Raw genomic sequence first — 26,301 nt, forward strand, 5'->3', positions numbered from 1 at the left:
ACTCGAATCTTTGTTGGGGCGCGGTCTGCTCGAATGATCGCATGATGTGGCATGTAGTAGCAAAGTGCATTTGGCTGTTCTCATGGCCTTTATACCTCCTCTGCGACTCCACCATATTTTTGTCGTAGCGATGCAGCACGTCTTAATTTTTTTTTCAGCCTTTTAGGTAGTTCCTGTAGTCATTTTATCGCATTTTACTTGTTGCTTTCCAAGTATACGTCCTGTTTCCATGGCAAGCTGACTTGATAGCGACCGTTTTGTTGTACAATCTTGCGCTCAAATTCTTCAACCACTTCATTTTCTGTGTTATCCAAACTATTTCTTGTGATCCCCTTTGGCTTCAGGCTCCAAAACTTCTGCAGCTCTTGCTGGTGTTCTGTCTCCGCAGCTTCAACCTTCAGAACCATGACTGCTTGATTATGTGTTAGTTTTGTCTTTCTTTGCTCTGACGGCTCTTGTAGTACCCATCCCAGTGTAGTTTCTACAGCCGTCAGTCTGTCCTCGATTCTTCGAGTTCTGCCAGTAAAGAATTCCCAAGAATAGTCTGAGGCAATCAGTAGTCCTAGAGGATCTGTTGCAGTCTTGTGATCAGCAACTTGAATCTTAAGCTGTTTCAATTTCTCGCTGAGTTTCTGACTTCGAGTGGGTGTACAACTGTGCGAGATAACTTCGACTTGTAACGCTTCAATCACTGTTGCCGTTCTTGTTTCTCGTGATCCTATCGTCACTTGCACAACGTTCAATAGCTTGACCTTTTCGTCTCCTTCAATTGAACAAATCGCCAGTCTTTCCTGTCGCAGCACTTTTGCACCTATTTCTTTCGCAAATCCCACTTCAATAAATGAATGTCGCTCCGCCGCTGTGGTCTAGTGGCTAAGGTACTCGGCTGCTGACCCGCAGGTCGCGGGATGAAATCCCGGCTGCGGTGGCTGCATTTCCAATGAAGGCGGCCCGTGTGCTGAGATTGGGGTTCACGCTAAAGAACCCCAGGTGGTCAAAACTTCTGAGGTGCTCCACTACGACGTCTCTCATAATCATATAGTGGTTTTGGGACGTTAAACCACACATATAAAATCGAAATAACTGAACTTTGACTTCCGCTATCTAATAGCAAACGGCAATGTCGACCACATGTTTCTCCTTCTACGCATGCTACAGCTGTCTGCAAAAGCGCAAACTTATGCTTCATATTTTTGGTTGCGTATAGCGTAGACGTCATCGCTTCGGCTTGCGCTGTTGAGACCAGCTCTGCCATTATTTTCTGCATCACAGTTCTACAGACTGACGTCTCACGTCGTCCTTGCATTTCTTGCATTTTACTAGGAAATTTGCAAGTGCGTGCAGTGTGGTTTCGTCGCGTGCATCTGAAGCATGCTCTATTTTCGGTAAGCATGGCCTTCTTTTCATCCGTTGGAATGCTCCAACGACAGTTCTTGGTTGCGTGGATTTTCTGCTTGCAGAATAACCATATTCTGTCCGCTGAGCTATAGAAGCTTGAAGTTGTACATATATGTCAGCCGTTCTCTCTTGGTTTTTCAGTTATCCTCTTTTGTTCACGTTCTGTTATTCACAAAAAGCTGCTTGCTCTCTTAAGAATAACAGAAGCCTATCCAGCTTTTCCTCGCACGCTTTTTCAGTTGGGTTGCTTTGCTCACCATGTTTTGAAGCTGAGCTGTTTCTAATAGCCTCTTGTGCTTTGAAATGAACCGATTATTCTGGTGGAATTGCTCTTTTAATACTAGTAACAACATCGGCGCATAGCTCCCGGTTTCCACTTTTATGGACTTGAGTGCCAATATATTACCTTGCACTCTCTGCACTAGCCTATTTAAGGCATCGGTATCTTGAACACAACTTGATTTCTCTAAACTCAAGAGCTCAATCATGTGCATATCAATGAAATGTTCGCGATTGCCGAACGTTTTTGCAGTATTTTTATTGTGTCGTCTTAATTTTACTCTGCCGAGTACTGAAGTCCTTCAATAGCAGCTGCCGCTTCTCGTGGGGGGGGGGGGGGGAGTGATTATAAGTGAAAAGAGGAGAAACGTGAGTCCCGTAACTTTCCCGAAGGGGAGGGCACTTCAACAGCAGCTCGCAAGGGATGGGTGCAGAGAAGAGAATAAAAGGATATAATTAAAAGGAAGAGAGATAGAGAGGAAGGAAGGAGAGAGCAAGGCGCAGGGACAGGAAATGACGGAAGTGAGCGGAAGGCAGGAAAGATGAACACGGTGGCAGGAGTGTGAAAACGGGGACCACTGGTGAGAGGTCTTGTCGGCGACAGGAGATGGCGTAGGGCTAATCCAGTCGGCCAGAGCTACGCTGTCGTCGTCGTAGGGAACCGGCGGCAGAAGGTGGCGTAGGACCAACCCAGTCGGCCAGACCTACCCTGTCGTCGCAGATCGCGAGGGCGCAACCGGTCGGAACGGCATCTGGCGAGCGAGTGAGCCGCCGCTTTTTCCGGTCAGCAATGCTAACAAGTAATCGAACTTCTGTCCCGTGCTCATGTTCGGTCTTAAGTGAACTGCTGACTCATACTGAGCCCAAAAGCAGTTTCACTCCAAAGCTTTTCCCCCGAACTTTACCATTTCAAGCTTTGGTAGCTTAACTAGTTCCGTTGCTTCTTTTTCTGTATGTTGATGGCGTCACCTGCCTTGTCCTATCGTTTGAATCCGATTGTGCAGGCTGTCGAAGTCTAAAATATATTGCAGACAAGGTCGTCGTTAAATTCATGTCGTACTCTATGACCCTTCTGAATTCAGCTTCGGCATTGTCTTCGGTGAAATACTTTTCCATTTGCTCGTTCGCGCTCTTGAGACTGTCGCTTATTCCTTTAATCTGCGCCTGCGTTGAAAGCAGTTGCTCCAGGTTAGCTCCATCATAAATTCGCTGCTCTGCTGCGTTAATCAGTTACGTGATCTGGGAGTGAAGATCTTTTTTTTTCTTCGTTATCACTGCCTTGCTCTTATTTATGTGGTTAACAATGACTCCTTACTTGTCATTTGTTCGTTCTGATGCTCGTACTGTCTACTGTGGTCTCGTCGCTCGATGCAGGTCGTTCATCTGCTCCTGCACCGTTTCTTCTCTATGGCTCCGTGGGAGGTTGACCTTTCTTGCCGGCGAGAAAGTAGTATCCTGGTTCATGGCACCATTATTAAGGCAATCAAGACCAGGGACTGCCTCGAACGAATATGGTTTAATAAATGTGAAGCAGCACGCGCTCGCTCCAGGCAGCAGTCGTCTTTCTTCTTCTTCTGGCGTTTGATGATGATATTTTATAATAGGAACTCTACAAGCGAGTACCACCGCGCGTTTTCTCATAATCATCACAAAAACTTCACTTTTCCAGCCCGTTTATCAAATTGCGGTGGTGGTGCCGTGTGACGCATCCGAAATTGGCTCGCCTCCCTCTCGCTGCCGCCTGTTGCACGTGCGCGAGCCGCCGTAGCGTGCCCCCATTTGAGAGGAGGGGTCTTCTCTACTTGCGGCTTCACAAAGTGCGGCGCAACGACCTCTCCTCAGTTTATGGCTCCCGCCGTGATAAGGAAGCAAACAACATCTATGGTCACACGACAGGGTTCATTGAATATTTGAAGTTTATGCCACAAGGAGGTGCCCCAGTTAATTTTTGGTGATTTTCTACGAATAAGTAAAAAATAGAACTTCACTTCTTACGAGAAAGACAAAGTTGGCGTCAGCCGCTACAAGGGACAGTCCTTCCATCCGTTCATTCATTTCACTTACTGTTCTGGGAAGTTGTCACTCCATTCAAGGGGGCTCTGCAACACTTTTTGAGCATGGTCGAAAAATGCCGCCAATTAGTAGTAGAGGATCCCAAGAACACGTGAGCCAAATGTCATAGCACAGCAAGTGTCCTAAATTCAACAATAATTTATTGATGTCAGCGAAAAAATTGCTTTCTTTTTCCTCGGCAAATGACGGAAGACGCTCAAGATTCACTCGTAAAAGGCCCATCTAGCTGCCATTGGCTGATATGAGCATGGCGCGTTCGGTCATTACAGAGATCGCCGCGGGAGGCCGTCACTTTCCCTCGCGTGCGCGCGCGATCGCACTGAGAAAGTTACGTATAGGGAACCGAAGCTCAAGTTTGCGGAGCAACGACAACGCTGCGCCTGTCTCTGGCAGCAAGCTCTGGAAAACTTGAGGAGAGACGCGGAAGAGGTAAAAGGCGAGTGAATGTCTTTCGCCGAAACGGGAGTGCATGCGACACCCGCGCAACACGTTCTGCAGTCAGTGCGTGGAACTTGGGCGCCGTGCCGTCAGCTTGGCGCGCTAAAACGACATGCTCGCTGTGCGAAGTTGCCTTTCCGCGATGGAAGAAGCAGCCGTACGGAAGCGTCGGCGAGGTCCGAAGTATTATTGTGTTGTGGGTTGCCACAACAATGCAGTCAACACCAAGGGATGCTCTCCGTGCGTAAAGCTGTATCAGTTTCCCAGCAAGTAAATTTCGTCGAACACAGCCGCGTTCGCGAAATATAGAGCAAACATGACACGAGAGCCGAAAAAAAAAACGAGCCGAGCACTTCAAGTGGACTCGTGGTTAAACTTCAGCTTGCTGCTTCGTGGCGACGTCAGCGGTTCATGCGCCCACGACACTGAGGGCATGAAACTTTTTGGGAGATGGTATTGCCGTGACCACATAACTTAATTTTTAGGGGCGAAGCTTCTTAGGGCGTGGGCTGTGCGTCCCCTGTAGCCTGTATGTAGCCACCTTTAGTTTAGTTCTTGCAGTGTTCCGTTATTTGTATAGGAAGAGCGTGGACACACAGTGGAGAAAAAGAACTAGAAGACTCACTAGTAAATATACGGCTGGTATTGTGAGCCATATGTCAACAAAGAGCGTTAAGGGAAAAGTCAGGGAGGCGGAGAGGATTTACTGGATGGCAGCTATGGAGAAAAAACCGGCTTTGAGTAACTACCGAAAGGGCAAAAATGAAATAAGGAGGGAGGCATTTTACGATAATTCAAGGGGAAGCGCTTTACTGTTTGAAGCGAGATCGGGTTGCCTTAGAACGCGTAGTTATAAAGCAAGATTCAGTAAAGAAGAAGAACAATGCACATGCTGCGCGAAAGATAAGGAAACGGCGGAGCATGTTCTGATTGAATGTGGAGATATCCATCCAGGTGTACGTTTGGGCACGAGCCTACAGGAAGCCTTGGCTTTTAGGGACAACAATGGAAAGCTGAACACACCCGCGATTGAAATAAGTAAGAGACGGTTAGAGTATTGGTGGCAGAAAATTAGAGAGAAAGGACAAAAATAAATATTGGAAAAATAAAATATGGACAGTGTGCCGTAAATGGCAGAGAACTTAAGCTGAAAATTTACCTTTTTTCCATTAAGATAGAATTTATCGAAGTAGAGGCATTAGGCCAACATAAAAAAAAAGAAAAAAGATTTTTTTTTTTTCGTCGAGCCTGGTGGCATACTTGTCACCACCCCGTTATAAAGGGGACGCTCATAGCATCCATCCATCCATGTAGCCACCTCTAGTTTAGTTCTTGCAGTGTTCACTAGATGGCGGTACCGTCTCCTGTATGAAGCCACCTCTCGTTTAGTTCTTGTAGTGTTTACTAGATGGTGGTACTTGTAGCTGATGATGAAAAGATGCAAGATGTTATAAACTAGAAAGCGGTACTTGTAGTTGATGAAAGACGCGAGATCTTATAAAATAGGAATGATGTAACATATGGCGCGTGTCATTGGTTGAAGGCAATCGTTCGATTTAGTGCGGCGACGTACGCTAGGGGGAGCGATGTAATAAAATCGAGTGGGCAAAATGTACAGAGGATTCATGGTTTACCAGGTTTACCTCCGGAGCTTCGCCCACTCATCATCATTCACTTCGTGGATATGGCGGAATTTTTTATTCATTTTAGCACGCCGCAAACGTTTGCACACGACAGTAGACGGCTGGTACTGCTAGATACCACATCAAAAGAGAAATTATGTGGTTTCCATAAAGGTCAACACAACAGATCGACAGAGTACGCGGTTTCATGGTGGCAGACCAAGATTTACCTCGAGGCAGACATCGCACACAGAATTATCATGGAGGGCCTCAGAAATTCAATTCGCAGTGACTCGGGCGTGCTCGTCCTACGTCGTCTGCTCTACATCATAAACTTGGCTAATGGGCGTTACTGCTTTTGTTAGATTCGTTTCTCGGAAATGCCCTTCCAGCTCAGAGATCTTAATGAAGCCACACTGCAGTAGGTGCATTGTGAGGTGATTCAAACGCAATGGACGCTTTGTGCACGAGCATGCAGGCGAGCGGCAGCGCATTGGCGGGAAGAGAAAACGCGGGATATACATACCCAGTTTATACTTTTCTACCAAAGCTGGCGCTGCCTGTCTGGCGTCGCAGCGCCACCGCGCGTTGTTTTGGCTTCCTATACGAAGAAAAAAAGAGAGAAAAGTGCTCAAGGTCACGAAGCGCGCTTGACGTTTTTTTTTTTGCCCTTCCCACTACTCCCTGCTTAGCTTCCAGCGCTTTCATTGGCACGAGAGAAGAGAGAATGTGATTGCTGCCCGTGACAAATCTGTAACTCCACTCGTACTGGACGGATTCTTAATATTTTTGACAGCGTTGAATTTGTGAGGCAATAAGCTCTTGCAGTGAAAAAGTACATGATTACTCGAAAAAGTGTTTCAGGGTCCCTTGAAGCGCAATTCGACCTAAGTTTCAGGCAGAGCCGTAAAGTTTGCAGCTGCTTGTGGTTCTACTATAATCTGACGAAGACAGCTGACATCGAAAACGAATGGTCGTGCATCAAAGCCTTTGCAGTGCTGCAGATAGAGGTTTAACACGATAGCATTAGAGAGCTCGTGTCGCAGAAATTCCACCGTCGGCGTCGGCACCGTTGATTGTGAACGAAAGATCGTCCATGAGCGAGAAATCAAGCAAGAAGCAAATAAAATAAAGAATAAAAATTTCGGTCTCATTGAGGATCGAAGCCGGGCCGTTCGCGTGGCAAGCAGGTGTCTACCACAAAGCTACGATGTTTCTTACAGCTGCTTCGGGAGAAAACACTACATAAATGCCATGTAGGAGGAGTATCCTTAATGCATTTTGTTTAACCGGTGTCTCGAGGGAAACGAACACATTCGGTGATTTGTAGGCGCATTTGAGAAGGTATCAAACAACCTCGTGAAAGACCGGGATAGTGCAGCCATAGGCGCTAAAACACGCAGGAACTTTCAAACAACTTTGAAAATAGACAACTATGTGGTAGACGAAGAATGTGCTTAACAGCACAAACGACATGAGGGGATAGAAGAGACGAGAACAGAGTGCTGAATTAACAACCAAAAGTTATTGCAAACTGACTGCAATACATAGGATTACAGAATCTGCACAGAACCACGCAACATCAGCAAAATCGCACACACATGTGTTAAATGTCCTGCGTGATACCTCGCCATCATCTGGGTTACGTCGAAATTTCACCCCTACCTCTACGGCAGGCGCTTGAAAGTTGCGAGCGACCACTACGCCTCGTGTTGGCTAGCTACCTTGAAGGGCTTTTCAGGTCGCCTGGCACAATGGAGCCTGAGACTTCAAGAATATGACATTACCGTCGTTTGCAAGTACGACAGGAAACACTCCGACGCCGAATGACTCTCTCGTGCGCCTGTCTACCCACCAGCGCCTGGCGACCAAGATGACGACTACTTCTTGGGAGCAATAACTGCCGAGGACTTCGCTGAACGACAGTGCGCCGACCCGAAGCTTAGGGTCCTAATAGAATACCTCGAAGGCTGGACCACCGCCGTTCCGAAGGTATTCAAGCGCGCAATTGCGTCGTTCTTCCTACGAAACGGTCTTCTGCAAAAGAAAAACTTCTCACCACCTCGAGCCAAGTACCTTCTTGTGATGCCTTCAGCTCTGCAACCAGAGCGCCTGCAGGCTGTTGCGTTTGGCGGGCCACCCTCTTTCCGCGGCCACCAGAACGAAAGAAAGGCGGCCGCCTCATTTTTTGGAGATCGGGAGCGGCGCCAAGACGCCCTGCTGTTTCCATGTGCTGGGCGCTGCGTGGCTGAAATTACTCTACGGAGCACCGCTGTCCTTCGGGTCCGCGCAGAGATGCGACACATGGCATTTTCCTGCCCGGGTAAATGCCGCGATGCCGAGCTTCAACCGATCACGGACGTCAGACCATAACGCTGTGCGTCTCTGAATGATGAGCCGCCGGCGCTCAAATCAGCACCAGATGTTCAGGCATGGCCCCTCGGAGGCGCCTAGACCACGAATGCTGTTCGAAAAAAACATGAGTGGTTGACCTGAGCGGCAAGATGAAAGACTCGTTACACCCCGCTCAAGCAAGGTTCGCCGAAAGAGGCAGCATCGCCGGGACCATACACGTGTTTCGTTTGTGTATTTGTATATGTGTATGTTGGGGGATACTGTACAGTAGCCGGGACAACCACGACTTTAATACTGTAAGAACTAGCAGTAACCCAGATGACACCCCACCAGTAATGACAAAAGAAGTTAGAAAAGCTTTGGAGAGCATGCAAAGAGGTAAAGCTGCTGGTGAGAATCAGGTAACATCAGATCTGCTGAAAGATGAAGGACAGATTGTGTTAGAAAAACTAGCCACCCTGTTTACGAGGTGTCTCCTGACGGGAAGAGTACCAGAGTCTTGGAAGAACGCTAGCATCGTCTTAATACTTAAGTAAGAAGGTGACAAGGACTTGAAGAATTACAGGCCGATTAGCTTGCTCTCTGTAGTATACAAGCTATTTACAAAGGTAATTTACAAAGTTATATTTACAAAGGTAATTGCTAACAGAGTAAAGAAAACATTAGAATTCAATCAACCAAAGGAAGAAGCAGGATTTCGAACAGGCTACTCAACAATCGACCACATTCATACTATCAATCAGGCAATAGATAAATGCTCGGAATATAACCAACCACTATATAACCAACAAGAATATAACCAACCAGCCTTCATAGATTACGAAAGGGCGTTTGATTTAGTAGAAATATCAGCCGTCATGGAGACAATGCGGAATCAGGGCGTCGATGAAGCATATATAAACATCCTGGAAGAAATTTACAGGGGATCAACTGCTACCATAGTGCTTCATAAACAAAGCAACAGAATACCAATCAAGAAGGGTGTAAGGCAGGGGGACACAATCTCCCCAATGCTATTTGCCGCGTGCTTACAGGAGGTTTTCAGATGCCTAGAATGGGAACAGTTAGGGATAAGAGTTAATGGAGAGTACCTTAGAAACCTGCGCTTCGCCGATGACATTGCATTGCTGAGTAACTCAGGGGACGAATTGCATCTCACGAATACGGAGTTAGACAAGGAGAGCAGAAAGGTGGGTCTTAAACCGAATCTGCAGAAAACGAAAGTAATGTACAACAACCTCGGAAAAGAGCAGCGCTTCGAGATAAGTAATAGTGCACTTCAAGTTGTAAAAGACTATGTCTACTTAGGGCAGGTAATAACCGCGAAGCTGAACCACGAGATTGAAGTAACTAGAAGAATAAGAATGGGGTGGAGCCATTCGGCAAGCACTCTCAAATTATGACAGGTAGATTGCCACTATCCCTCAAGAGAAAGGTATATAACAGCTGTATCTTGCCGGTACTTAGCTACGGAGCAGAAACCTGGCGACTCATAAAGGGGGTTCAGCTTAAATTGAGGGCGACGCAGCGGGCAATGCAAAGAAAAATGGTAGGTGTAACCTTAAGAGACAAGAAGAGAGCGAGATGGATTAGGGGACAAACGAGGGTTAAGGTTATCATAGTTGAAATAAAGAAGAGGAAATGGACATGGGCCGGGCATGTAGCGCGTATACAAAATAACCGCTGGTCATTAAGATTAACTAACTGGATTCCCAGAGAAGGGGAGCGTTGGTGTTCATACACTTACGTGGACAATATCTGAATTCGGAGTTCTGCGAGTTCTCGCAGAAACACCGAACAGTGTCTCAAGAGAGCACTGGCAAATGTATCACTCTATATGAATTCGAGAGGTCTCAGGCTATCCTCCGACAAGAGCGTTCAAATGGCTTTTTGGAGGAGGAAATAAAAAAAACCATTAATTCTGGGTGGTCGCACCCTTCCATACGTCAAGACAACAGTTTCTTGGAATGACAATCGACAAGAATCTTACATGGTCTGCTCAAGTGAAAAAAATGAGGGAGAAGATTTTGTCAGTGTCGCACATATTCAAATTTTTAGCCGGATCCCAGTAGAGGAGCAACTCCCGATGGATGGTGCTCCAACATAAGGCCTGCGTCGATGGGACATTGCGGTATTACCTACCCATCTTACCAATATTTCGTATATAAGAAAAAAAGTTGAGGAAGCAAGCATCAAGAGACACTTTGGATTCACCTCAGACATGTTATTCATTCCAAGACTCACTTTTTAAGGAATATTTTTTAAGCAAATCCTGCATCTAGCTTCAGGAAGGCCGTCGAAAGTATATGCGCACGTATTTCGATAGCTGCTCAGAAGTCACCTATTACACCAAGTAAAATAAGGCATTTCGGCGCAGCACGTCTTTAATGAATCAAATGGTTTGTCGAAGAAGGTCAGGGGACAACAGACGAGCTGGTACAAGCGCCGCGATGCACCAACCATGAACGTCACCGTCTTCCTGCCTGAGAGTGGTCCCCTGTACCTTTTAAAACAGCGCTGATCTTCTTCATTACATTTATCTTCCCTCCTGAAGAAGAGCCATCATGGCGACTTAGGGACAGGAGGCTACAGTAAGGTTGTAGTAAGGCTTCAGCCGGTATGGATGCACAATCTCCTGCCCTCGGCGTCGTTGATCAGGAGACGTCGCAGGCGGCTCAATGATATAACTGACTGGTGATGATTGCTTGACTACGCGGTTGGGGCCATGGTACTTTGAGAGAAGTTTTGATGATTGGCCATTGCTGGTGGAGTGATAATTAGCCAGTGCTGGAGCTTCCGAGCTGTCGAAAAAGTATTTCTGGCGTTGTTGATGAAAAATGGTGCGGAATCGAGAAAACTTGAGACACTCTTCCACATACTTAGCTGGTTCAAGAATGATTCCATATAAAAAAAAACGGCGTTTCCAGTTACACCAAGTTAGTTTCAGCACGCTGGATGACACTCGAAATGCTGTACAGTGTGCCCCAGTGTACTGCAGCGCGCTGAGAGGCGCTGGGACACACTGCACTGCGTAGCCCAGTATTTTAAAACACCCTGGGAGGCACTGGTCACGCTGTACGGTCTCTACCACACACTGAGAACATGAGCGGCACATTGGATAAAAGTAAGGGTGATCCGTGCACTTTCTGTAAGACTTCATATTTGATCGCAAGATGTCGAGCGTAAACTTTACCGAACATAATGTAATTCTCATCTATGTGCTACACATATACACCTTTACTTCTAGGTAGGCAATCAATGTGTGTGCGAGTAGACTGAAGCAATCATTTGTCGAACGTGCGCGTCAGGGTCGCCGCCAGGATTTTAACTGAATGCAGGAACAGCGCAACCTAGAAGTAGTGACTTCGTAACTACGGAAGTTAAAATCAAGGACAGAAAAGAGCACTGACTTTCAACAAAGATTTAATATTGGAGTGGTGTACATATGTAGGCAAAAAAAATGAGAAAATCGGGCATGCGTAGAAGGGTGCAGGAATAACCACTGCGATACAATGTCACCAAAACTCTTGTCTCTTGTTGAATGGGTTGATAACAAATACACATGTAGCTTAAAAAAAGATCGAGATACGCTATCTCTTTTTGCAATTACGCAGCCGATGGGTAACTTACACATTTATCGTCAAACTTGTTTATTTGATAAGCTTCAATTATCTCACGCGTGACCTGCGAGTTGTGCTTGCTTAATACCTCGCAACGCTCAAAAACTGGCACGCAGCTGCAGTCTCGGCAGTGGACTCCGAGGTGTTCTTGAACTAGGTTGTGCACATTATTATTGTGATCTCTTAAACGGTCATTAAGGCACCTTCCGGTTTGCCCTACGTATACCATTCCACACGAAAGCGGAATTAGATATACGCCACCAATAACACAAGGTACAAAGCGCGTTCTGTGTTTCACAGTGCATCTTCCTCTAATAGCAGCTGGATTATCCACCAGCTTACGAAGCTTCGCAAGTTTTTCTGGGGCGAAAAACACAACAGTGACAACCGCGCGTTTACTATTTTTTTTTCAGCCGATGCGACATGTTATGCAGATAAGGAACTGCAACACATTTCATGGAAACAGACGCGTTTTGAGGCTGAGATCGCTCTCCTTGATTTTTAATTTGCTTCAAAAGTTTTTTCGCAACAGCAGAAATCCGGGAGTAACAAGCGCTAAGAGGCGCTCTACCTGTGCTTTGAAACTGCATTGCATCGAGTGTGGGCATGACCTCTTAAGAGCGTTTACCCGGCAACCTTTAATGATACCCTTTTCACCAATTTTGAATGAGCTGAGTGGAAAGGTAAAAGGGGTTTACCACTTCTCGGTGAAAACAGCCAGCACAGTGATTACTTCTAAGACGGAGTGTTAGGTCTAAAAACATAATCAAATTTCCAGACGGTAGCTCATGAGTAAGTTCAAGAGGATACAAGTGCTTCTTAGACAAATCTAGAAGACTAAGGACAACAACTTCAAAAACAGTATTCAGACAATCAATAAATACAATGAAATCATCAACAAACCTACAGACCTTCACAACGAGAGACAAGTCGAGATCTTATTGAATGTGGCGATCCTTATGCGCGAGAAAGATGTCACTCAAGACTGGTACCAAACAGGAACCTATGGAAACGCCACTTTTTCAAAAATTAAATGTTGCTCATTCCAAGACGCAACCGTTGACTTTAACTAAAATGAAAGCAATTCTAGAAAACCATGAACTGGCATACCTGACGCATTCTGGACGTTTATCGACCCAAACGAATCAATGCATTCTTCTAAGCAGTGGAGCAGTGCGTTATGTGGAAGTAAATAATACAGATCTTTCACGCCTATCGAGAAGGCCTTCAGTCCTTTGTCATTAGACCTTACAAAACTTAATAACCGCCTCAGAGTCTTTTACCAGGAAAGCATTGCCAATAGTTTAAAGGTTAGGCTGTTCTTGTAAAAACAAGGCGACCTGGCCCCGCCGCGGTGGTCTAGTGGCTAAGGTACTCGGCTGCTGACCCGCAGGGCGCGGGTTCAAATCCTGGCGGCGGCGGCTGCATTTCCGATGGAGGCGGAAATGTTGTAGGCCCGTGTGCTCAGATTTGGGCGCACGTTAAAGAACCCCGGGTGGTCTAAATTTCCTGAGCCCTCCACTACGGCGTCTCTCATAATTATATAGTGGTTCTGGGACGTTAAACCCCACATATCAATCAATCAATCAACAAGGCGACCTGTTTTTGCCAGGTCCCGTTTTCAGAAACTATTACCCGCAGTGGGAAGTCAATCTTGTGCCTCTTAGTGGTGAAAAAAATGTCAAGACTTAGCTTCTGTGAATTGTCGATTGACTTTGCAACTTTATCTAGGCCCAGAGAGTTGCAAAGCCTTTTTGCTTTCAATTTAGCTTTTGCTATAGAATAGTCGCTGGGTTTGAAAACAGATTTTATAGCCATGGTGGCTTTGTCCTTAAACAAGAGGGAAGGCAAAACAGCAAAGCCACCTTCTTTGTCCGATGGTAAAAGAGATAAAGACTGGGCTTTAAAGAAAGATACTACATTTCTAGTGGGCACTGCACTGCTAGTTGGTTTACAGCGTGTTAAAACGTCCACACCATCAGAAACACACCTGTTCATGTCGCTGTCCGGTATACGTCGAACTTTTATTTTTATTATTTATTTATTTATTTATTTATTTATTTATTTATCTGATACTGCCGGCTGCCTTTTGGGAGCCATGGCAGGAGTGGGCACATCACATTGCATTGTTTCAATCGACAACCGAAATAAAAATAGAAAGAAAAACAGAACAAATGCACATATGTTTAATGATAACAACACATGCGGCCGAATGTGAACTCAAGAAACGAACATAAAAAACAAGCCCAACAGCATTTGCAATAATACACTGAGGTATGACACAGTAGCAATAACACATACAGGATCGAGTGATTAAACACCCGAAAGACGCATACAACATTTCAGAACATGAGTGAAACGGCCAACGAACCAAATAAGCATGTGAACCGAAGGACAGCTTACGTCAACAGAAGAATACCGCGAAATAAATGCTTACCCGCATACATTTCAAGCTGTAAAAGAGAAAGAATGACAAAACTTGTCGTACGAGGGTCAGTTGCTCCTGTGGCGTTTTTCGAGGTTCAGCAGCAAACTTTGGTCGAAGTCCCAAAACATCATGCACTTTTTCAGGAATTTCAACATCACCAACGATGTGTATCCCGATTCCTCGGCAACACTGGCTTCTTTGAAGGTGAAGGAACGGCTCGTATGCTAAGAAGTGTGTGTTGCCACATAAATTCCGTCGTGCTGTCAGCCAAGGCAGATAACTCGCACTATTTCTTCTTGGCAGTAGAGGGTCTCTCTAAACGCTGTAGCTGCAGATAGAGGTTCTCGCGGCAAAGTCGAGCCTGGCGCAACCATTTTGAACGCAAAATCTTGCAAATGCGAGCACCATGTCCAAGCAAAGGGCATGTACACCACTCCGATATTAAACCTTTGTTGAAAGTCAGGGCTCTTTTCTGTCCTTGTTTTTTCGCTTCCATAGTTACGAAGTAACTACTTCTAGGTTGCGCTGTTCCTGCATTCAGTTATGTCCTACCAACTTGCCCATGTTTCTACGCCAGGATTTTGCTGGGGAGGGGCGCACCAATGACAATTGTGTTCCTCCAGGGGGGCAGGGAGGCATAGAGCTTATGCGCCGTGTTTGGACTATGCTTGCTCTTGGGGGGGGGGGGGGAGCAAGAATTTTCGGGAAAAAGGCTCCAGCCCACCTACGCAAGCCCCCGCCCCCATGTGCCGGTGCGCTTTCCTTAAAGTTTGATCAAGTTTCGTCAATGTATTTCATAAATGGCGTCGATAGAACTGATAATTCGCAACACAGCATGACAGTAGCATGAGTCTTATAATCAAGACCAACCTGCTCTAGCAGTGAGTCGTTCCGGCGTGTACCGCAGAAAGTTGACGTCCCCGGCAGCAGTTATTTCAGGTATGCATGTGGGAGGCAGTTAGCCGCTTGCATTGCAGCAGTTATTCGCTGCAATGCCAAATCTCGGTGTTGTTAGCTTCTGATTTGTGTAGTTGAAGGTGAAAATATGACCAGTCATTAGACAGTTATTATCGAAACATTGTAACGGTTACTAGACTCTTTCTAACCGAGTATCTTACGGTATTCACGGTAACCGTGGTCCACGAAGTACGGCCCCAAGCCTGATGGTCGTTTCGGCTAGAGAAAACTGCTGCGGCTGTCGTACGCATAACATGAACGAGTAGGACAGAAAATACGTCCAAACTATCGAGGGACAAAATCTACAGTGTTGAGTGAGCAGTTCAGATGAAAGCTGTTTTCTACATAGGTATGACTAACCGCATAGCGAGTCACTACGATTGCCGTAATACATCTGCAGATACGCTAACAAGTTTTGCGGCAAAACATGCCAGGTGGATTTGATCCAAGGCAACCCGCAAAAACTAAGCTAACAGTCACCTGTTAGTTTGGCGCGTGCACGAAGACACGAAACACTGCGTACATAAAAAACAAAATCAAATTATTGTAGACTTGAATAAATTTTAAGATGAAGAAAAATACATCCCCTCACCTCTTTCAGGTGTGGTGTAGTGGGTAGCGTGGCAGGCTCAGGATGTGTGGTGTATTGAGATAGTAAGTTTGGCTGACGCATTTTTTGTATTTTTTTCTTTTTTGTTTTTCACAACATGCGTGTTTCAGCCTTATTTACGATGTGCGCATGAACAAAGTTTTTTAAAGCAATTTAAAAGCCAGATTTAGGCTGGTATTGGGTGTCCCAGTGTGCAGCGTGATAATATCCCAGTGTCAGCGCCACACTGGTCCAGTAAGCAGGTATGGCGTTGGGCCAGTGCCACTGGCTTTTGCGATGGGAGTGTCGACTCAGTTGCGTCGCGATGGTACGGAAGAATGATTTCGAGCATGCAGGAGGGCTCGCATCCATAAGGTAGAAAGTATGGGGAAAATCTCATGGTAGTCTGAGTCGCAGTATTGTGCGCGAACGTCACGAAGCTGAAAACGCCATTCCAGTTTGATTGAGCAGAATCGACGTACAATGCCAACATGTCACCCAGTGTTCGACTAAACCGTTCTGTCAGGCCATTAGTTTGAGGGTGGTATGCAGTGGTGGTGCGGTGAATGATGCGGAATTCCTTTAGAAGCAATTGGACGGCTAAGGAGAGAAATACTCACCCTCGGACCTGAGTAGCTCGCTTGGTGCGCCAAGACGCAAAACGGGGTGGTGTAAAATAAAGGAACCGACGTCCCTAGCCGAAACCAATTGCAGAGGTGAAGTTTCTGCGTAGCGCGTCAAATGATCAATTGCGACGATTACATAACGGTTTCGAGCAGAACTGATGGGCAGCGGTCCATAAAGATTAACGCCTACGCGTTCAAATGGTCTGGCAGAACAAGGTAGAGGCTGCAGAGGTGCAGGAGAACGAGGAAGAGTATCTTTGTGCCGTTGACAAGCGAGACAGGAGTGAATGTAGCGTAGACAAAGCGGTACATTTTACTCCAATAGTAGCGGAAGCGCAGGCGTGTATAAGTTTTCAGTATTCTGGCATGTCCACAGTGTAGATGAGCATGAAAAAATGCGCACATATCTGACCGAAGATGTCAGGGAATAACCGAGAGCCCTCTGTGCCCTTCGGAAAAGTAATTTCGATAATAGAGCAATCTCGAATACTAAAGTAATGGATTTGCCGCCGCAGTTCTCAAGAGATGGGGTGTGATGGAGGCCGACACAACGAATCTATTACAGAAGCGACCCGGGGCCTTTCTTCTGCTCCATACGCATTTCAGTGTCAGAGAGTGAGGGCACGTCATAGAGCGATGTAGACAGGGAGGAATCGTCAGACGAAATAGGTGACCGGGACAGAGCATCAGCATCAGACTGTTTGCGTCCATACCGGTAAACGACGCGAATGTCGTACTCCTGCAGACGTAGTGTCCACCGGGCACGTCGGCCGGATAGGTCCTTTAAGGAGGAACGTCAGCATAATGCGTAGTGGTCTGTAACCACGCTAAATGGACGTCCGTAAAGATAGAGTCGAAACTTGTCTATGGCCCATATGATGGCTAAGCATTCCTTTTCCTTCACGGAGTAGTTGGTTTCAGCTTTCTTTGGCGAACGCAGGGCTGGCGTAAGAGACGTACTCGTGAAATACAGGTCTACGCTGTGCAAGCACGGCGCCAAGACCAACACCGCTAGCGTCCGTGTGCAGTTCAGTCGAGGCGAGAGGATGAAAATGTCGCAGTACTTTAGGTGAAGCTAGAAGGCATCGAAGTGTGGTGAATATCGGTGCATTCTGATGACCACGTCTTAAACAGCTGAAGCGCAAAGAAAGGTAACCACGGGCTGATTGGTAACCACTGGTGATGATTTGCCTTACGAATCTTCCCTTCAGGAGGCTTTGACGCTCTTCAAAGATTGCCTAATGCCACCCACTCTGACCCACAAAATCCCCAAAAATGGATTCTTGAGGTTCTTGGACCTGAGGCTTTCGTTTCCAAGTAGCCATATATGTGGAAATTCGAGCCCCCTTACAAAAAAAGCACCTTTGTTGCCTTGTGCCTCGGCACACAACAAGCTGATCAAGTGTGGTATTGTTGGTGATTGTTTGCACAACGCACTCACGAAGTAAGGCCATCATTCAATGCAGGAAAGTTTTAAAGGGCAGATAGCCCGTTTGATGGCAGCTGGATATCCTAGGCACTTGCTGGTATCCGTATCGGAAAAAAATTGGGGGACCCTTAAGCTTTGCCTTTAAGAGTTGAACGCGATAGCGAAATCCAGCCCCTCGTGCTCCCTTCAACTTTTAAGTGCATACTGATTAATATGTTGTAATATATACACACCCACGCACGTATAAACACATGCACACAGTCGATCATACCAGCGCGCGCGCGCGAGTGGTACATAGAGGTTTTTGATCTAGAGCAAGACTCGCGTGGCCTCCAAGATACACGCCGCGTGCTCGCCATCAGGGAGGCCATATTCTCACAGATAGCAGCACATTATCTAGCGTTTGGTATTCGCTGGATGAACGCCTCTGGAAAGGCATGCTATGTTTTTCGCTGGATAAACATTGTTATCCTTATTTATAGCTGCTTGAAATTTACTGTGTGTCTTTAGTGGCGATGGCTGCTCCCGGCCTTTTCGACGTAGTTTCAAATCGCCGAATGGGCTCGTTCTCGGTGTGACACCTGTCGACGAAATGCGTTAAAGGGGCCCGAAAACAATTTTTCAAGTAACCATGGAATGAATTCACCAGAGGAGCTGGTTGCGTCACGAATTGAACGCCGAAAAAATTTTATGAATGTGAACAGTGCGAGTGTATGTTGCAAAGGTTTGTCGCATGCTGCAATTGTATTATCTCTTCTCTCGTTCCGATGAAAGCGCTAGAAGGTAAGCAGGTAGAGGTGGCAGGGGCCAAGAAACTACCGCGCCTTGTGACCTTGAGTGCGTTTTTTTTCGAATGCGCGACTTTTTCAGCGTGATCGCGCGCTCACGCGTCGACAAGTTGCGGCCTCCAATGGCGATATTGGTAACTTGACTTTTCGGTCACAAATGCACAGGCGATTTTTCGCTCACAACCAATGGGGCCGACACCGACAGCGGGATTTCTGCAACACGAGCTCTCTAATGCTATCGCGTTAAAACTGCGATGGGGGCGCAGCAGGCCACTGAAAGTGCCGTTGCACGTGGCCGTCAGCTTCATTTACTCAGCAGGCAGATTGATGAGACCAATGTGGTCATCGCCGGTTAAAACTTAGCAGAAAACCCTGCATGTGTAAAGCTTTTCAGTTTATGTTCGTATGAGCACTCCGCTGCATCTTTTATTTTTTTGAGCATGAACAAGTCACCTGTTTCAGGTCAGCGTGCGAGTGCATCGTCTTCTGAAAGGTGGTCCCCGAGAGTTGGGAGGCTCTGTTCTGCTGGTGGAAGGTCTGGACAACGACGCCCTGTGCGGCACAAGGCTCACGAAGGGCGACACGCGCCTCTTTCTGCTGAAGGGCGGTGCCTCCGAGGGACGCACTAAGCTGCTGTCATCCCCGTTGCGTGTCACGCTGCCCAACCTGGACAGGCTGCAAGCCGCCGTAAAAGGTACGCGCATGGCTGCCTTGTGTGGCACCCATATCTTCCAATGTTGCCTTTTGGCCTTGAAATATTGTGACGTTTAGTTTGAGCATGCACCTCACAGGAACACTCTCCTCCTTTGTAAATATTGATTCCTGCCTAGGGAAGTCTTAATTTTGAATGATTCGTTTGTTTTCTGACCTCGCTTTCTATCAAGGGCATGTTCTTTCTCAGAATTGACGCAACAGCCAGGGTGTTTTTCGTTTCTCTCGCTATGCAGTTAGAAAGATCGCAAGCGGACTTTTTTTTAGAAAACTCGCAGGATGGGGGAAGCTATGTATCTGACCCGCGTTCATTAAAGCAAATGCGGTAACTAATAATAAAATTTGTTTACACTCCTTTATCGTGCCAGAGCAAGATGAGTTTATCGTTCGTGAAATACTGAATGAGGGAAAAGTGCTGTAAGGCAGGGGTTATCTCAAAACGCTGACGCAAGCTTCCATAAAACAGTTCAACCCAAATATGTGACCAAAAAGCGTTTCAAGAAAACTGCAACGGCGACGTTGGCAAGGGACAGACGTTTCACTGGTCTCTAAAGAAGATTGCGTCACAGCGTTTTGTTCATTCCGTCACAATTTCATTCAGGCAAAATTGTATAAATGCTGCGTGATGTGCGAATGCTGTGCACCTTGAAGAACACCACATGGCCAAAATTTGCGGAGCCCTCCACTTCGCGTCTCTTATGGCGGATTCCACTCGTCGAGCAGGAGCAACTTTTCTTGTTCCAAAACTGACAATCCGCGTTTCCGGGGTAGATTCAGAGCAATGCACTCCGCGATGGAGCGTTCCGCGTGCTCTGTCTTGCAGAGACAGATTTTGCCAGAACTCCGATAATGCGTTGCCGTCATTTCTGGTACAGCCGGGCAGCTGGGTTGCCCTCAGCGTTTTTTTTTAGGCGGTCTAGTAACCCTGTGCTCTTGTTTACATTCCTACAATTTGGAAGCGGTAGCCCTGCTTTCCGCGAGACTCCGTGGTCGAAATGCTTGCTTTGAAGTTGCGACACAGTTGTCATTGAAACGTCGAGAGTAGAAAAGAAAATCATTTCCGATACCGGTTTATTGAGGTATGCGTAAAAAAGCTTCCGGAGAGACCTCACGCGAGGCAGTCACGTGTTCCACTCGACGATCTCGTTTGGCACACTCCGAGTGCTCGCTCCAAGATTTCGGCGGCCACTCCGGATCTACCAGTGAAATTCGCCATGAATCATGTCATGCTTTGGGCACGTAAAATTCCAATAAGATTTATGACAGTTATCATACTAGCAAATTAATGTTAGATGAATCACTCTCTGGAAGAAATAATTCCACATACTCATGCATGATTGTGGGAGGAATACGCAATACATTGGCATGTAGAATGGCACGCCATCATATTTGGTCTTCAACGAAGAGCGCATTTTCGTACCAGACAATGTGACTAACACTCAATGCACGAAGAAAATTTGTTATTTTAAATTAAAAAAGGAAGGTTTACTAAATTTAAAGATTCATTAACACGAAAATACCTTGTGCAGGGTGCGATAGTCGCCAACACAGGTTGATAGGGGAGTGCTTAAAGTTAAATTTTGCACTAGTATTTTTGTCTGTTCACGGTATTCCAAGATACAAAGAAAAGTAATTGAAAAAACTTTAGACAGCATTCTGTTTCACCATACAAATGTTTCCCTGGGGAAGAAATGCAAGGAATTGCGAGGTGTTTAGATGCAGGTGCATACTAAACAGCCCCGGATTGTCAAACTTAAAAGCCCTCAACTACGGCGTCCACCGAGATGAAATCGTGGTTTTGACACGTCGGAGACCCACAGTAATGAATATTACCCCCTCAATAAGGAGAATAGTTACTGCATTAGAAACCTATTTTATGCGTATCGCAGTTTAATTTCCACAGGAAATCGTTGAAGCATAGTTGCTCTTGTTACATGTGAACATGATAGAAATAATTGATAACGATGATATGTGGGGTTTAACGTCCCAAAACCACCATATGATTATGACAGACGCTAACGTGGTTGCTTGGGCGAGTTGGTACGGCATGATTCACATAAAGAACAGCGCCAATAACGAGGGACAAGAAAAGAAGGAGACAGACAGCGGCATTGACTTACAACAAGATTTATTTCCTGGAACCGCACAATATATATATATATATATATATATATATATATATATATATATATGTATATACATATACAATATCAATGAGATCTAACAGACAATAATACCAAGGAAAGTATAGGGGAAGACATTAGACCGAATTGTAATGTAAATATGAAGAAAAGTGGGTGAAAAGATACCATGCCGTGGGCAGGATGCGAACCTGCGACCTTCGAATGACGCCTTCGATGCTCTACTACTGAGCTACCATGACAGCTATCCCCCCAGCCACTTTATTTGGTTTATATGTGAATTAAACGTGGGAGTGTCAGTCAGTGCCACCACCATGGCGGCGAGTGTTGCACACTCTTTTGAGCCTATTTGGCGTCATGTAGCACGTGAACTTATTACGAGTTGGCAGCTGACAAATAGTCCTTCGTATACAACCTAAAGTCTGCCAGTACTAGACCCTCGTTAATAATTTAAGCAAAGAAGTGTATACTTAAGGGCTCGTTTTTCTGTGTTTCACACAACATTAATGAGATCTAACAGACAATAATGTCAAGGAAAGTATAGGGGAAGACATTAGACCGAATTGTAATGTAAATATGAAGAAAAGTGGGTGAAAAGATAACTTGCTGTGGCCAGGATCCAAACCGGCGACCTTCAAATATAGAGAATAAGAAGAGTGTATACACTCGCCGCCATGGCTACTGGTGGCACTGACTGACACTCCCACGTTTAATTCACATATAAACCCAATAAAGTGGCTTGGGGGATAGTTGCCGTGGTAGCTCAGTGGTATAGCATCGAACGCGTCATTCGACGGTTGCAGGTTCGCATCCTGCCCACGGCATGTTATCTTTTCACCCACTTTTCTTCATATTCACATTACAATTTGGTCTAATGTCTTCCCCTATACTTTCCTTGGCATTATTGTCTGTTACATCTCATTATTGTTGTGTAAAACACAGAAAAACGAGCCCTTAAGTATGCACTTCTTTCCTTAATTAATTAACGAGGGTCTCGTACTGGCAGACTTAGCGCCTTTAGGTTGTATACGAAGGACTATTGGTCAGCTGCCAACTCGTAATATGTTCACGTGCTACGTGACCCCAAATAGGCTCAAAAGAGTGTGCAACACTCGCCGCCATGGCTACTGGTGGCACTGACTGAAACTCCCACGTTTAATTCACATATAAACCAAATAAAGTGGCTGGGGGGGGGGGGGGGGGGAAAGCTGTCGTGGTAGCTCAGTAGTAGAGCATCGAACGCGTCATTCGAAGGTTGCAGGTTCGCATCCTGCCCACGGCATGTTATCTTTTCACCTACTTTTCTTCATATTTACATTACCATTCGGTCTAATGTCTTCCCGTATACTTTCCTTGGCATTATTGTCTGTTAGATCTCATTAATGTTGTGTAAAACACAGAAAAACGAGCCCTTAAGTATACACTTCTTTCCTTAATTCATCAACAAGGGTCTCGTACTGACAGACTTAGCGCCTTTAGGTTGTATACGAGGGACTATTGGTGAGCTGCCAACTCGTAATAAGTTCACGTGCTACGTGACGCCAAATAGGCTCAAAAGAGTGTGCTACACTCGCCGCCAGCGCTACTGGTGGCACTGACTGACACTCTCACGTTCAATTCACATAAAAACCCGATAAAGTGGCTGGGGGGTAGCTGTCGTGGTAGCTTAGTGGTAGAGCATCGAACGCGTCATTCGAAGGTCGCAGGTTCGGATCCTGCCCACGGCAAGTTATCGTTTCACCCACTTTTCTTCATATTTACATTACAATTCGGTCTAACGTCTTCCCCTAACTTTTCTTTGCATTATTGTCTGTTAGATCTCATTATTATTGTGTAAAACACAGAAAAACGAGCCCTTAAGTATACACTTCTTTCCATATATATATATATATATATATATATATATATATATATATACAAGGTTTATTTGTTTATTTTTTAGAACAGCACAATATATATATATATGTATAAATATAAGCGTAATGTGTGCTTACTTTTTATTCAAGACACCTTGTTGCTGTTGAAAACACACGTCTGCATTTTTGTTGGTGTACGTAAAAAACGACACCAGAAACATCGCTATTATTTTAACTCATCTGAAGGTTTCACAGTTTATTTGGTACAACTCATTCACTTCTACATTTCTGTTGCTCACCTTATCATCTTTTCCCATTGGCAATATGGTTCATTACATACCCCTACACAGCCTCAATGTTACATGGACTAACATGCTGTCATAACCAGATTTTCATTTCACAATATTAGGTAAAACATGGGCGGCATCTAAGGCATTCCCTCTATGATCAGTTGAGCTGTGCACAACGTCTCCTTCTGAGACACATTTGTGGCTATCAGTCATTTTGGGGCATAACTGTATCAGTAAATTCAAATAATTTGTCACTTCTGAAATTTGTGAATTTTAAGGTTCTTGCAAAAAAAACCTTGCTGAAAATGTAAATGTGTTGAAATGTGTAAGGCTTCTGAAGAGACAAGAACACTTCTGTTCGCTTTAACTCTGGCTACATAAACAAGAGCAGTCACAACGTAGTGTAATATGCTGTGCAAGACCATTCTATTGGCACAAGGTATGGCCTTGGCTTTAACTAGCTGCCCTTGGGGCAACTTGTGATACAATTTGTGACGTCTTCTTTTTTGGCTGCCAAGTTAACCAGTATAGACTATTTTGCGAAATTTGCCACATTATCCTGAATTCGGACTGGTGTGAAAGTGCTTGAGCTTCAGCACTTTATTTTTTTGTACGCATGTCCTTCTATTCTAAATGTGCATGTAATGTGTGCCTTTATATTATGCGTACACAAGGTCATGGCAACGATTGACAACACTGAAGTGAGCACCAGAAGGTGTGTGGGCTGCCACAGGTGTGTAGGCAGATTTTATTTTGTGTGTGCATGGAATTGGAGGAGGGGCGCCACTATGATCTTAAGTGGGGCCCGGTTCGTGGATGTGATCGAGCGTCATTTTGCATTCTGTATACTACGGGGCAAAAATATTCGAAAAAGGGAGGAGCGTGTGAGCCTGGTGTGCCAACCACTGGCTTTGCCACTGGGCTGCCTCAACGTTGTATGCCTTGCCCTACTAAGCATAAGATGTGTATGCACAGCCTCTTTTCACTGAATACAGGGTGAACAAGATGTGACGTGTGGAGTTGACATGGGACATTGGCATGCTAATGTTTTTGTTGTATCATCCTAAAATAAAATATCAGTCATGCTGTACTAGCCCATCGAGCCGTTTCGTTCTGTCACCTGTGGTAATAATGTATATGTAGTGGGTAGATCACTAATTGTTTTCTGCTGATAAGTTGAAGTGTTTTCTGCTGATAACATGAGTCTCTTTCATATTGCTCTTGTAATACTGAAGCATCAACAGCAAATCGCATGCCATTCTTGAGTCAGTCTGATGTGACATTTTGTCTCTCTGTGACAATCTGTTGCCATGCCATAGAGCAGAACAGGAATGGCTCAACATACTCATGAACACTCCAAGAAGATGATTACTTGCAGTGTTATTACTTTTGTAATCTGTGAAATACTCTATCTGTAGCTGTTGTTTCATTAGACCATTTTGCTTCAGAAAAACGAGGTTACTGAAAAAAAAGGTCTGTTTTGATTTGCAGTAAATTTATATCTTGCTCTCTTTCCTTGTCTTGAACCAGACAATCGAAGCATCTTTATACAAGTTCAATATTGATTTTAATTATTGCTTTTGAATGTCACCACTGGAGAACAAATAGCAGTAGATAAAAATCTACCTGTGGTATTTCTTCTTCTCACAGTGGTGATGCATAGGGCCCAATTTCATTCATGCATTTATTAAGTGCATGTAATGCATTCATGCATTACAAGTGCAGATGGGGCACCAAAACCTACAAAACAAGGTCCTGGTGGCTGACTATCTGCCACTAAATTTTATTTTAAAATGTATAGCACTGTGATAAAGCGTCAAAAGGTCAGCAATGGCTAAAGAATATAAAATGAAATGACATGCACAGCATCTTAGTACCTGCTTTTTATTCTAAACTAAACCAAGATAACACACTGATTAAAACTTAAAATGGGTTCAGTGGTGTCAGAGAAAAAAAGGTTTACCTTATAGCACACTTGCATTTCTTCTAGAAAGCTGCTTAAATGGACAATGAGATGGAAGCTTGCAGCTAATGACATTGGATAGAACATTGAGCCACATGTGCTATCGTACTAGTTGTAAACTGCTGCAAGGTATAAGCAATAAATTCATTAATTTTGTCTTAATTACTTTTGCATCCTCTAATGAAAGATGATAACAGGTGCATTACACAAGGTAGTTTATTAGCAGCTTGCACAGGATATAGCATAGGGTACACAGGAAAACATGTCACGTTGTTCTTGGGTTGTAGTACAGATTTACAGTTCTCGGGCACCCTTTTATAACAGTGCAGAATACGTTGCATGCAAATGTGATACTGTGAGCATGTTTCACAGTAAGCTATTAATATGAACAAGCATAAGGGAAGCAGTCCCATCAGCACTATAAAAACAATTCAAGACTCTGGGTTATTATAAAGCCACAACAGCCAAGCCAAAGCTAAAGGTCAATTGATCGTGCATTCATATACTCAATGCAAATCCACACATCACAAGTAATGCTTTTTTCCTTCTCATATTGCCTATGCTACAGACCACAAACAAGGTAAAAGATATGTTTAAAACACTTAAAAAATGATTCAGTTTGAATGTGCGAGATCATGTATGCTCACATTTGTATGTACATAGTGATTATATTGCCCCCCCCCCCCCCCCTTCCCACTCCTGATTTCCTCAAAATGAAGTCTGAGCTAAGTCCAAACA

At 45.1% G+C, this 26,301-nt stretch overlaps 1 protein-coding gene across 1 annotated transcript in view; it reads left to right on the forward strand.

The window, feature by feature from the left end:
• Window positions 1-26,301, forward strand: part of LOC119167497 (agrin) — a 480,279-nt gene that overhangs the window by 265,082 nt on the left and 188,896 nt on the right. The window contains exon 3 of the mRNA XM_037418989.2: window positions 19,065-19,296. Within this exon, the coding sequence (XP_037274886.1) occupies window positions 19,065-19,296 (232 nt within the window). The remainder of the gene's footprint in view (window positions 1-19,064; window positions 19,297-26,301) is intronic.

Source organism: Rhipicephalus microplus, chromosome 3, assembly GCF_043290135.1.
Source record: "Rhipicephalus microplus isolate Deutch F79 chromosome 3, USDA_Rmic, whole genome shotgun sequence".
In the NCBI taxonomy this organism is placed as follows: Eukaryota; Metazoa; Arthropoda; class Arachnida; order Ixodida; family Ixodidae; genus Rhipicephalus; species Rhipicephalus microplus.